Genomic DNA, 14,491 nt, shown 5'->3' on the forward strand with positions numbered 1-14,491 from the left:
AGACTTCTCTCCTCACACTGATTGAGATGTTTAAATGTAATGTTGAGTTCTCTCTGTTTCTTGTGTTTTTGTGCATACCCGTTAACAAGAGTTCTCTCCGTGGTGCTGAATGCACAGTGTACTTTTCTCTCCGTGTAGTTCATTGCATGTTTAAAAATGAAAATACCTACCAAAAGGAGAACATGGAAGTGGTTTATTTCTGTGCATGTTAAATAAGTAGCATATCTGGATGTGATTTACAGTAGATATATCTGTCAACACAGTCATAAACATGATGTATAATCCTGTAATATGATTCTGGCCCACGATGGAAAAAATATATTCTAATGTGGACCTCCATGGAAAATAATTGCCCAGGCATGGTCTATGGGCGAGAGATCCCAGATTCAAATTCTGGATGAGCCCTACTTTTAAGAGACTAGATATTATAGCCTTCTAATATACTCCATATAGTATGCCTACTAAATCGTTGCTGTACCTTGTCATTGCCACGATGGAAAGAGACGTGGAAACTCTAATTAGAAATAATTTGCACAAGCCTAGTACTATTGAATAGTCAACAAAAGTGTTGTGGATATCAGATAAATGTTACATGTACAACTATCTAATCATTTACTTCAGGTGTACACTTTTTTTTTTTTTTTTTTTAAGTACCAAACCTGTTTAATCAAAGGAATCAATATAATGTATATAGATGATATATTTCAAACCAACACATTCCTTCCTCTGCACTAGGTGGCGTGATGAGCATTCCGAATTGTAATATCCAACCACGAAAAATACATCCCTCATTTGCGCATGCGTATTTACAGAACGGAAAGCGTTACTTCGTCGACCGGAAGCTTTGACGTCCTTTCTGAAGAGGACTGCCATAATGGTGAGTTGGTCATGAAGCTTGTGGATTTAGAAAATGTTATTAAATACAATTGTCCTTATTGTTAAGCGGCCTCAGTTAATATGGAAATGGATAACGTATTGCTATATTAGTTTTATTAGCAATGATTAAAATACTGTCAATGGATTTTAGACATTATTGAAATGTCGGGTGTTCTGTCTGCTACAACGTGGTGAACAGGCCGGTAATCAGTAGGCTAGTTAGCCCAACCATGACAATTGCATTGCAATGGCGAGCGCATTAGAGTTGCTATATCTTATCCTCTGGCCTTTTTTTCAAGTTTGGTGTGTCGGTCCATTGTCGTATGTACGCTAGGTTGTGGGCTACTAGCTAGTATTCACCAGGACGGCTAACTAACTTTAACGTTAGTTAGCTAGCATGTTGATTAACGGTTAGCTTGTCTAGCGTTCACGGTTTTGTGGTTTCCCACAAACTTTCTATAATAGCCATGTTAAAGCCAAATCACATTTGTACAACATGTAGTAAGTTAGGACAACCCTAGAAAAATGTAAATTCAAAGTATTGGGTATAAGAAACTAGTGACCACAAGCCCACTGAAGGGTTTTGTTCTCGATTGTCTGAGCTTACTAATTACAGCGCCAGTAAACAACCCACATTCTTTTCCTGCAGGTGTTCAAGCGCTACGTCGAGATTGGCCGCGTCGCCTACATCTCTTTCGGACCCCACGCAGGGAGCCTGGTGGCCATCGTCGATGTCATCGACCAAAACAGAGTAAGTATTGCATTGACTGTCATCCTGACTTTATGCTAGAGGTCCCCAACTTTGGTCTAGGAGACCAAATGGTTGTGCAGGCTTTTGTGCCAACCCTGCTACTCTACTCTTCACATGTTCAGGTACCAGTTTAGAGCCCAGCTTGGTACCTGTATCTTGTAGTCTACTAGCATTTGTATGTCTACCCACCAACCCTTCTCCATAGTCCTTTAATCAATTACCACATCTGTTAATTTAAGAATGGTTCAACTCGGTATTGGCATGTTTTGTTTATTTGAACTGATGGGTGTGTTTGTCTCAGGCGCTGGTGGATGGTCCCTGCACAGGGGTGAAGAGGCAGTCGATGCCTTTCAAGTGCATGCAGCTCACTGACTACGTCATCAAAGTACCACACAGGTGATTGAGAGGACACCATGTGTGTATTCACTAGGAACTAAACAGAAGCAAACTGAATGAAAGAGGGAGGGACCTACCTCTGTCCAATAGAAACCGCTTCACAAAATATTCAGCAATGGTTTGCACTAATAAATAAACCCAAGTCCTCATCAAGGCCTTGATTGGTGCAGTCAGTTGTATTACTGCTGGGCTGGTACAACATGCACACAGACACCGCAATGAATTGACTGGCAGCTGCTTTGTTTTCAAGTGAACTTTTTGTTATTGACTATCCTTGAGTCAGACTTAGTAACCACACAGAATATACTACCTCACAACATGCAATTGTTTTGCTACAACTGTAAAGCTAAGGCTTACCTGTGCATATTTGGGTCCCCTGGACAATAACCCTTCCTGTGTTGCAGCGCTCGTCAGAAGTTTGTGAAACGCGCCTGGGAGAAGGCCCAAGTCACTGAGAAGTGGGCAGAAAGCAACTGGGCCAAGAAGATAGAAGCCAGACAAAAGGTACTGATATTTTGTACATTTTGATTGGCCTTTAGCTGTTAGTCGAAACAGCAACCCCTCCTGGGGTCCACGTGTTTGACAGAATGGCTCTGGGGGGGGGGGGGGGGGGGGGGGGGGTCTGCTTATGGATAGCAGTTGGTTTCTCAATGGCCGAGGTTAAACATATTTTGTCAAACGGGACACAGGAAACTTCAATAGGCTTTAGATGACTCACTGCCCACACATTTGGGAACGACATCCTTGTTGTATATACTGTCAATGCCCATCTGTCCCTTCAGTCTTGCTTGGGTTGTCTTTGGGGTTTTGATCCTAGAGTAGGTCCTGCACATCTTTAATTGATTTACAATATTTCTATGTATTTGTTGACCTTTTTTGGTGTGTGGTGGCGCTTCCAAATACTACTTGATCACTGATTGTGGCCTAACCCCCTCATGAAAAGGTGTTTTGGTATGCTATGTTCCTCCAACTTAAAGGAAAATACCATCAAACTATCTTTTGGTATTTGTTTAATTAGTCCACTGTTGATAGTCACTAAATGTTTTGCATGTCAGAATTCAAGTTCAAGAACTTTGAAAATACTGTGACACTTTCTATATTTTTTAAGTTGTATATCTTAACTTCAGTGCTGACATGCCAAACATTTGGGGACTTTATCCACATTGGACTAATGAAACAAATACCAAGAGTTTGGGTGGAATTTTCCTTTAATTAAGAGTGGTATCCACTAAACACCAAACAGAAGCAAATGGGCCAGAACAGGGAGGGACCTTCTTGAATTTGTCAAACACAAATGTTTTGATTTCCGTTGCAGAACGTTTTGCTATAGTGCTACTAATCTGTCCCAGTTCTATAACTGCTATGTCTCTACAGAGGGCCCAGATGTCCGACTTTGACCGCTTCAAGGTGATGAAGGCCAAAAGGATGGTGAGTGGAGTAAACATTATGTCTCAAACATTATTACTTATGTAGAGTATTTTGTTTTGCAAATTAAATGTAGTGGAAATAATGAATTGAATAAAAAAAATACTTGTCACTAATGATCCACTGATTTGCTGTTTTATGTCCACAGAGGAACAAGATCATCAAGCATGAGGTGAAAAAGCTGCAGAAAGAGGCAGCAAAGAAGGCGTGATCTAAAATAAATCCCCTGGTTAAATTGTTCTCCTTCGTCCTCTTGTATTTACTACTACCCACCTGTCAATCACAGGACTATCTAAAAGCTGATGACACTCAGCTCTAACATTCTACACCTTTACTTTACCCGGGTGTGCCTATTCATAACGTTGCATCTCCACCCGGGCCTTCATGCCATTGTTATGAACATCCTCCAAGCCACTACCCACAGCGCAATAGTCAAATCGCATTTTAGTTGTCACATGTGCCACATACAGCATTTCACCATAACGTGAAATGCTTAATTACAAGTCCTTAACCAACAATGCCGTTTTAATAAAATATTTACTAAATTAACAAAGTAAAAATTAAAAACTATAAAATAAGAGGCTATATACAGGGGATACCTGTATCGAGTCACTGCGGGGAACAGCGAGTAGCAGCAGTGTAAATGCAAATAGTCCGGGTGGTCATTTGATTAATTGTTCAGCAGTCTTATGGCTTGGGGATAGAAGCTGTTAAGGATCCTGTTGGACCTAGACGTGGCGCTCAGGTACCGCTTGCCGTGCGGTAGCAGTGAGAACAGTGACAAGTCTGACCGTGGTGGTTACCTAAAGCCGTGATAAACCGAGTCATTCTGGATGGGCGCCAACTACTGTTTAGTCTTAAGTTACACTAGAGTGGCTCGAAATACTATTACATTTCTAAAGTAGTCAAATGTTTAGTGGGGACAACTTTGCCAGCATTATCATGTGGTAAAATTTGCTTACGTCATGTGTAACCGATGTGAAATGGCTAGTTAACGGTGGTGCGCGCTAATAGCGTTTCAATCGCTCTGAGACCTGAAGTAGTTGTTCCCCTTGTTTTTGTGGCGCGATGGGTAACGATGCTTCGTGGGTGTCAGTTGTGTGCACAGGATTCCTGGTTCAAGCCCAGGTTGGGGCGAGAGGAGAGTCAAAAATGGCTAGCTAGCAATGCTACCGTTAACTAGCTAAAATCCGGTGTCCCCTCAATGTTAGCTAACATTATACGGCATCTAAAGTCAATCTGGTGATATCAAAATGGTGACAAAAGATTTTCCTTATAATTACAGTATTTGCCTCCTGTGAAAGGCATTGTATTTCCAGGCCACTAATGCACTTTTAATAGTCTTCATCAGCGCTCGTTGATGGTGCATTGAGTAGAACTCTCAGGTGGGCATCAGACCAAACGTGACGAAACATGCAACCAATGAATAAGCATTAAGACAAACTGCGACGACGACCGTTAGAAGCAGCAGGTGGCCGTATCGTCTTTACTATAATATGGAATTACATTTTCTGCTAAATTCTACACTATTCTACTAATCTGTGTTGAATCGCCACCCAGCATTTGATCTCTAATTTACCGTGGCCTTCCCCTGCTGTTATCCGTTCATTGTGGTGTGTCAATGCTAAAGCCGCATCTGTCAAGTTTCAGAAGGGTGAAACGTAATATAACCTGGAATATAGAAATACCATGAAAAGAGCTTGTGAATCACACATTCTGATTGTATCTGCACTGCAGACCTCCAAACAACTACAGATCACAGAATCACAATAACTGTCTGGGGCTGATGTAAGAGAAGACTGCTCAACTTTTTTACTGTAAGGAAGGGCTCACTTGAATAACACGAATGATTAACAAATTACTACTTTAGTTGGCATGAAATTATGGTAGTTTATGTACAGTTTGTTTTTACTAATTCAGTTGCGAGAGTATCTGTTTAAAATGGTAACTGGCATCGTGGTAGATGGTATGAGAAAAGCCGCTGCTATTCTCTAATCATCCAGTAGGTGGTGGTAAAAGATTGAGAAACGTCAACAAGCTAAAAAATTGGGTTTGTGGTACTTTTTCTAAGTGATCAACGCTGTTCACATCTTCTGAGGGGTAGATTTGCCTTATTGAAAGTTGAAAGAATATTTTAGGGTTATGTTCAAGATCTTAAATTAATGCACCAGGGAGAAGTATATTGTCAGTAGCACTACCCTGCTGTGTGTAGGGCTAGATGAAGAGGGCAGGGTCTTCTGGACTACAGACGAGATGGGGGGGGGGGGGGGGGGGTGATTCACTCTCTGGTAGGGTGGGAGGGATGGGGAACCAAAAATGGAACAATCTGAGATGCTGCCAGGCTCAGGATAATGAGGGGGGTGAGAACAGCTTCCATCTAACAGAAGATAAGAGATTGGCCAATTTGACACATCCTCTAAAGATAGTACCGAGACATTGCCAACTGATCACTATGTGAAAGCTGCGGAACACACGTGGTTCACTCAAGGTCTTCAAATGCCCTGTTTTTTTTTATATAGAAATACACCACATGACCAAAAATATGTGGACACCTGGTCGTCGAACATCTCAATATCTGTCGGAACTAGAAGCACAAGCATTTCGTTACACTCGCAATATCTGCTAACCATGTGTTTGTGACCAATAAAATGTATATAATCGTTTTGCTACATGTGCTCATAAGCATGGGTATTGTCGTAGTAATCGTGTGCACATTTACCTGAATTCTACTATTAGCTCAACTTTTAATCTAATCAGGAAGCCTATTGTGGCTAGCATACCCAGTTCTGTTGACTCTTCTGTCACCATGGATACTTCTGCTGTTTTCAAATCTCGCAGAGCGGTTGGATTGTTATGTAAATATGCGAAGTCTAAAGTCTAAACGGGAATTTCTGGGTGTCTAGGTGCTGGTGGCCTGGCTGAATAGTCTCAGTGGCCTGGCTGAATAGTTTCATTATGGTTATTAAGGATGTTGCCATTGCTGACGATGTTACACAAAAAAAAGGTGGGGCTTTATGTAAGATCTCCAGAATGTGTGAGCTGTTGGTTATAAAAGTGCCTATAAGCACTTATGCCTATAAGCACTTATATGCATATATTTATTGCTGCCGTCTACCGACCAACAGCTGCTTCGGCCGAGGCTGTTTGGTATTATTTCTGATTTATTTAAACCCTTTCTGATATCTGAACTGGTTGTGTTGGGAGATCTAAATCTTGATTGGTTTACACATGCCTCAGATCAGTTTAAAAATCTGTCTTGAGTTCAACTCTGCTCAGCTAATAACGAAACACACTCGGATTAATGTAAAGAAAAACTAGCAAACTCCTCATTGACCTTATCCTGGCTAACCGTCCCTATAAGTATTTGGCTATTGATGTTTTTGCAAATGATTTCAGCGACCACAGCCCTGTTGCTTGCTTGCATTAGTGATACCAAATTGAAAAACTCTTGAGTCTCGTATAATTTTTCAATGTCACCCCAGGAATTTCTTCATGATCTATATTATTCTGAGTTTTTTTCTTCTATATAACTCAATTCCAGACCCTGTTTGGAAACTTAAATTTTTCTCTTCCATTTTTACGTCTGACTGATAAACAGGTCCCTTTTCAAGTCAAAAACCGAACTAATTCACGGTTCTCCGGTACTTTCAGACCTCTTGATAAGAAATCAAGCCTGTTTCAAGGCTAGACAAATTGTCTCGTTAGCTGATTGGCAGCTATTTAGGCAATTGAGAAATAAGTGCACCGCCTCGGTTTAACGGGCCATATCAAACTACTTCGCTGTGGCAGACTGTTATTGATCCCTCTAAATTCTGGAAAACCGTTAATTCAATGAAGCGGGGTAATTCCTCTACCGTCCCACCTAAGCAAGTCATTTGACTGAAAAAGTTAAGATTTGTGATGCTTTTTATCAGCATTTTTATCTCAACTGGTTTTCTGTTTGAAATAAATGGTGGTCATACTGGTCTTGGCCAGTCGGTTGACTGTTCTTCCCACATACAGCCTCCAGTTGCCTCAATTCATTATCAGCCAACCTCACGTGACTTGGGAAATGGTAGTCAGGGTTTTTCTTTTTAGCAACTCACAAAAACAGAAGTTCTCGCTGCCTTATTAGCTATTGACACAAAGAAGTCATTAGGGGCTGACAATTTGGACCTGTCTTTGCTTAAGTATGCAGCGCCCGTCATTGCTGCCTCAGTTACACACATTTTTTATTTAGTATCATGAAATATTTCAAAAGTGTGGAAAGCAGCTTTTGTGCTACCACTCCACATGGGCGAGGATAGTAGTGATCTCGATAATTAACCTATTTGCAGGCTCCCGTCTTGCGAAAATACTAGAATCATTGGTCAACAAACAGCTACATTATTTTCTATCTGTAAATGGTATTCTTAATGTTAATCAATCCGGAATCAGACCTGAACATTCGCATGGCTACCATGCTTGTTGTAAATTATATTGCAAAGGCCTTAGATTATAGAAAGAATTGTGCTTCCATGTTTGTAGACTTGTGAAAAGCTTTTGATACTGTAAACCATGTTATTCTGTTGAATAAGCTGTCCTCAATAGGGTTGGGTACAGATGCTTGTTTCATAATTATCTCAATGACTTAACTCAGGCCATCAAGGTAGATGGGGTCAAATCTGAGTTATTTGAGTTACATAAAGGGGTGCCCCAAGGTTTGATATTCGGCCCACTACGGTTTACAATCTATATAAATAACATTGGTAATGCTGTAAAAAAAAAAAAAAAAATTGTATGCTGCTGATAGTGTTGTATTCCATTGCTCCATCAGTTGGCCAAGCCTTTTCACATTTAAAGTCTGATTGTCAAGCACTGCAGAGGTCACTACTGGATCTAAAGTTAATGCAAACAAAACAAAATGCATGTTTTTTTCCTAGGTCCCATAACCCAGATTTAAATGAATTTGGAATGACTAGTTTGAACGGTACACAAATTGAGTGAGTTCCTTTCTAAATATTTCTTGGTATCTGGCTTGATGACAAACTGTCATTTAAAGAACATGTCAGTGAGCTGGTGAAGAAGTTGAAGTTCAAAGTTGGTTTCTTTTACACAAACAAAGCATGTCTGACTTTTGATAATAGGAAGGAAATTGTCCAGGCAATTTTTTATGTACATTTTAGATTAAGGGTTTATTATATCTATGAGTTCAGAGTAATGGAGACCTATGTTTATAAATGTCGTCTTTTGTTAATATATTTTGTAAAATTGTCCAGGCTATTGTTATGTCCATTTTAGATTAAGGGGGTATTATCTATATGCAGCAGCATGTACACTTAAACCAATTAATGCCGTGTTCCATCGTGCCCTTAGGTTTATTACTAGTGATGGTTATACCGTCGTGGCTAAAAGTTTTGAGAATGACACAAATATTAATTTTCACAAAGTCTGCTGCCTCAGTTTGTATGATGGCAATTTGCATATACTCCAGAATGTTATGAAGAGGGATCAGATGAATTGCAATTAATTGCAAAGTCCCTTTTTGCCATGCAAATGAACTGAATCCCCCAAAAACATTTTCATTGCATTTCAGCCCTGCCACAAAAGTGCCAGCTGACATCATGTCAGTGATTCTCTCGTTAACACAGGTGTGAGTGTTGACGAGGACAAGGCTGGAGATCACTCTGTCATGCTGATTGAGTTCGAATAACAGACTGGAAGCTTCAAAAGGAGGGTGGTGCTTGGAATCATTGTTCTTCCTCTGTCAAGCATGGTTACCTGCAAGGAAACGCGTGCCGTCATCATTGCTTTGCACAAAAAGGGCTTCACAGGCAAGGATATTGCTGCCAGTAAGATTGCACCTAAATCAACCATTTATCGGATCATCCAGAACTTCAAGGAGAGTGGTTCAATTGTTGTGAATAAGGCTTCAGGGCGCCCAAGAAAGTCCAGCAAGCGCCAGGACCGTCTCCTAAAGTTGATTCAGCTGCGGGATCGGGGCACCACAAGTACAGAGCTTGCTCAGGAATGGCAGCAGGCAGGTGTGAGTGCATCTGCACGCACAGTGAGGTGAAGACTTTTGGAGGATGGCCTGGTGTCAAGAAGGGCAGCAAAGAAGCCACTTCTCTCCAGGAAAAACATCAGGGACAGACTGCTATTCTGCCAAAGGTACAGGGATTGGACTGCTGAGAACTGGGGTAAAGTCATTTTCTCTGAATCCCCTTTCCAATTGTTTGGGGCATCCGGAAAAAAGATTGTCCGGAGAAGACAAGGTGAGCGCTAACATCAGTCCTGTGTCATGCCAACAGTAAAGCATCCTGAGACCATTCATGTGTGGGGTTGCTTCTCAGCCAAGGGAGTGGGCTTACTCACAATTTTGCCTAAGAACACAGCCATGAATAAAGAATGGTACCTACACATCCTCCGAGAGCAACTTCTCCCAACCATCCAGGAACAGTTTGGGGACGAACAATGCCTTTTCCAGCATGATGGAGCACCTTGCCATAAGACAAAAGTGATAACTAAGTGGATCGGGGAACAAAACATCGATATTTTGGATCCATGGCCAGGAAACTCCCCAGACCCTAATCCCATTGAGAACTTGTGGTCAATCCTCAAGAGGCTGGTGGACAAACAAAAACCCACAAATTCTGACAAACTCCAAGCATTGATTATGCAAGAATTGGCTGCCATCAGTCAGGATGTGGCCCAGAAGTTAATTGACAGCATGCCAGGGCGGATTGCAGAGGTCTTGAAAAAGAAGGGTCAACACTGCAAATATTGACTCTTTGCATCAACTTCATGTAATTGTCAACAAAAGCCTTTGACACTTATGAAATGCTTGTAATTATACTTCAGTATTCCATAGTAACATCTGACAAAAATATCTAAAGACACTGAAGCAGCAAACTTTGTGGAAATTAATATTTGTGTCATTCTCAAAACTTTTGGCCACGACTGTAGAACTCACATTGTGTTTTGTATCAAAAAGTGGGTTGGGCCTCTTTGTATGTAAGGAGAGAGCAGCATTTTATTGTGTTTATCTACAAAGCACTCATGCTGAAACTTCCTATGTATCTATCATAAGTAATTCAATTTAGACTTAGAAATGACCAAACCCGGTCTCCGGCTTGGACAACACTGGAGGCCCCTTCGGTCCTCAGAGAGTTGGGTGGTAAAGCTGCTTTTAGTTTTATTTGCACCCTTTATGTGTTTATAATATAGGGCTCCCGAGTGGCGCAGCGGTCTAAGGCACTGCATCTCAGTGCTAGAGGTGTCACTACAGACCCTGGTTCGATTCCAGGCTGTATCACAACTGGCCGTTATTGGGAGTCCCATAGCGCGGCGTACAATTGGCCCAGCATTGTCCGGGTTAGGGTTTGGCCGGGGTAGGCCGTCATTGTAAATAATAATTTGTTCTTAACTGACTTGCCTAGTTAAATAAAGGTTAATAAAATAATAATTGTCTTCATTTGTTAATATGTTTTGTATGTTTGATTTATTTGTGGAGGGCTCATCTGTAAAAGAGACCTCGACTTAAAGGACAACACCAAACCACTAATTCCTATGTTTAACAATGTTAAACAGTGTTAAATAACACATGTGGGGGAAAAAAATTGTGAACAAATGTTTATTTTGTCTGTATTAACAGGGTTGGTAGAAATTTGAAAATTGTAGTGAATCTGTTGCAGCTGAAGTCATCGACAAGCAAGCAAACGTAGCTACACACAATAATACCAAAGTCAATATCAGCATGTGAAGTAGCTAGCTAGCTGTAAAATTACCTAAACTAACGGCACTATCAATTTGGGGGAGTATATCTCACTGAGTTCAACTTGCAGTTCTCTGCCCAGAGCGAGTGCAGAGCATGTTGCTATGGTAACAACGACCCTTTCCCATGTTTCCCCACAGACACACAGGGCACATTGCGAGATGGTACTTGAAGGAGAAACTGAGTTGAATAATTTGCTACACTGTTTAGATTGAGCACATCTAAATGAAATATATACATTGTCAGGACAATATAAATGGATGGAGGTGTTCTAGACAAGTATGCCCATACCATATATTGGCTGATTTGTTGATCTGGAGGTAATGACATGTGATTGGTGTGTTATCCTCTATTTGTAGTGACAAGAACCATGTAGCTATGACACGTTCCTACACGACTTCCTGATTTTACGCATGGACCGTTTACAAGTTAAATTATGGAGAAAATTGTTAGGCTTTCACAAACAGGCTTTCACCAAATTGACAAGAGTTTAATGATTTTTATTTCTGGTGGTGGATTATCCCTTTAAACTCGGGATAACACCTTTTTGGATGCAGACAAACTGGGTTCAAAAACCCAGGTTCACAGTCAGAGCATTAACCTAAGTAGCTTCAGGACTCTACTGAATATATGTCCCTGGCCCTACTTACTGATATCTCAGTGAAATGTTGTAAATATTACATAACATAACAGTCAGTTATTAGCCCTGCCAGGCCTGTTTTAGTTCACACTAACAGTCACGGGACACTAATAGGGCAGGGGGAGGGTGAGATGTCTGTTAGCTATTAGTCCAGCTAGATCTCTTGTTCATTGCCCTTTCTAGGACAGGTCATTTTTGGTTAAAAAAGGCAGAATAAAAATGTATTGATACAAAGTTAAGTTAGACCAACAGAGCCCTCACATGGATTGCAGAGAGACCTACTTCATGTAATTAAACAGATCTGACTCGTTAAGCACTGTAAGAGGTGAATAATTAGGAGGCTAATCAAGTGTTCTCTAGTCATGGCCCTGGAGAGGAACAGAAACAAGATGGCACTGACAGACATAGTCACCCTGTTCCTAGCAAACAGTATATATATCTTTTTTAGTTTTGTTATTTTTTTGTTGTTGTTATTTCTTACATTATTACCTACAGCCGAGATATTAGATATGCTAGTGAGTGACAGCCTTTCAACCAGAAATTCGACTTTCCTTTATTTGTACCCCCAATACACCTGTATTTGGGGAGTTTCTCCCATTCTTCTCTGCAGATCCTCTCAAGCTCTGTCAGGTTGGATGGGGAACATCGCTGCACAACTATTTTCAGGTCTCTCCAGAGATGTTAGGTCGGGTTCAAGTCAAGGCTCTGGCTGGGCCACTCAAGGACATTAAGAGACTTGTCCCGAAGTCACTCCTGCGTTGTCTTGGCTGTGTGCTTAGGGTCGTTGTCCTGTTGGAAGGTGAACCTTTGCCCCAGTCTGAGGTACTGAGTGCTCTGGAGCAAGTTTTAATCAATAATCTCTCTGTACTTTGCTACGTTAATCCTTCCCTCGATCCTGACTAGTCTCCCAGTCCCTGCCGCTGAAAAACATCCCACAGCATAATGCTGCCACCACCATGCTTCACCGTAGGGATGGTATTGGCCAGGTGATGGTTTCCTCCAGACGTGACACTTGGCAATCAAGCCAAAGAGTTCAAACTTGGTTTCATCAGACCAGACAATCTTGTTCCTCATGGTCTGAGAGTCCATAAAGTCCTGATTGGTGGAGTAATGCAGAGATGATTGTCCTTCTGGAAGGTTCATCCATCTCCCCAGAGGAACTCTGGAGCTCTGTCAGAGTGACCATTTGGGTTATTGGTCACCTCCCTGACCAAAGCCTTTGTCCCCCGATTGCTCAGTTTGGTTGGGCGGGCACCTCTAGGAAGAGTCTAGTTATTTAGCTCGTGTCACTGGGCAGCTCTCGGCTGTGCTTCCCTTTGTAGTCTCTAATAGTTTGCAAGCCCTGCCACATCCGACGAACATCGGAGTTGGTGTAGTACGATTCGATCTTAGCCCTGTATTGACGCTTTGCCTTTTATGGTTCGTCGGGGGGCATAGGGGGATTTCTTATAAGCTTCCGGGTTGGAGGTTCTGCTCCTTGAAATCGGCAGCTCTACCCTTTAGCTCATTGCGAATGTTGCCTGTAATCCATGGCTTCTGGTTGGGGTATGTAGGTACAGTTATTGTGAGGACGACGTCCTCGATGCACTTATTGATAAAGCCAGTGACTGATGTGGTGTACTCCTCAGTGCCATCGGAAGAATCCCGGAACATATTCAAGTCTGTGCTAGCAAAACAGTCCTGTAGTTTAGCATCTGCTTCATCTGACCACTTTTTTATAGACCGAGTCACTGGTGCTTCCTCCTTTAAATTTTTGCCAAATGGAGGGTGAGAGGGAGCTTTGTTTGCGTCTCTATGTGTGCAGTAAAGGTGGTCTGGATTTTTTTTCCCTCTGGTTGCACATTTTAACATGCTGATAGTAATGAGGTTAAACTAATTTAAGTTTCCCTGCATTAAAGTCCCCGGCCGCTAGGAGCACCGCCTCTGGATGAGCGTTTTCCTGTTTGCTTATGGCGGTATACAGCTCATTGAGTACAGTTTTGTGCCAGCATCGGTCTGTGGAGGTATGTAGACAGCCATGAAGAAACCAGATGAAAACTCTCTAGGTAGATAGTGTGGTCTACAGCTTATCATGAGATACTCTACCTCAGGCGAGCAAAACCTTGAGACTTCCTTAGATATCGTGCAACAGCTGTTGTTCCCATATATTGTTAGGCCCCCGCCCCGTGTTTTACCAGAGGCTGTTGTTCTATCCTGCCAATAGAGTGTATAACCCGGCAGCTGGATGTTCTTAATGTCGTTGTTCCGCCATGACTCGGTGAAACATAGGATATTACAGTTTTTAATGTCCCGTTGGTAGGATATACATGCTTTCAGTTTGTCCCATTTATTTTCCAGCGATTGAATGTTAGCTAGCAGGACGAAAGGCAGAAACAGATTATCCACTCGTCGCCTGATCCTCACAAGGCACCCTGATCTTTTTCCACGGAATCTCAGTTTCCTTCTCCAGCGCATGACGGGAATCGGGGCCTGATTGTGTGTCTGTAGTATATCCCTCCCATCCGACTCTTTGAAGAAAAACGCTTAGTCTAATCTGAGGTGAGAAATCGCAGTTCTGATATCCAGAAGCTCTTTTCGGTCATAAGAGATGGTAGCAGCAACATTATGTACAAATCAAGTTACGAACAATGCGAAAAATCAAACAACCTACCATGCTATTTTAAGAGCCGAT

At 41.7% G+C, this 14,491-nt stretch overlaps 1 protein-coding gene across 1 annotated transcript; it reads left to right on the plus strand.

Annotated features, from left to right (window-relative positions):
* Positions 1–869: 869 nt before the first annotated feature.
* rpl14 (ribosomal protein L14) lies at positions 870–3,688 on the plus strand. Its single transcript, NM_001140780.1, has 6 exons — positions 870–877; positions 1,526–1,627; positions 1,929–2,023; positions 2,428–2,527; positions 3,398–3,451; positions 3,597–3,688. The coding sequence occupies exons 1-6, from the start codon at positions 875–877 to the stop codon at positions 3,657–3,659; spliced, it is 417 nt and encodes a 138-aa protein (NP_001134252.1). The 5' UTR covers positions 870–874; the 3' UTR covers positions 3,660–3,688.
* Positions 3,689–14,491: the final 10,803 nt, after the last annotated feature.

This window comes from Salmo salar, chromosome 27 (genome assembly GCF_965601325.2).
Source record: "Salmo salar chromosome 27, fSalSal1, whole genome shotgun sequence".
Lineage (NCBI taxonomy): Eukaryota > Metazoa > Chordata > Actinopteri > Salmoniformes > Salmonidae > Salmo > Salmo salar.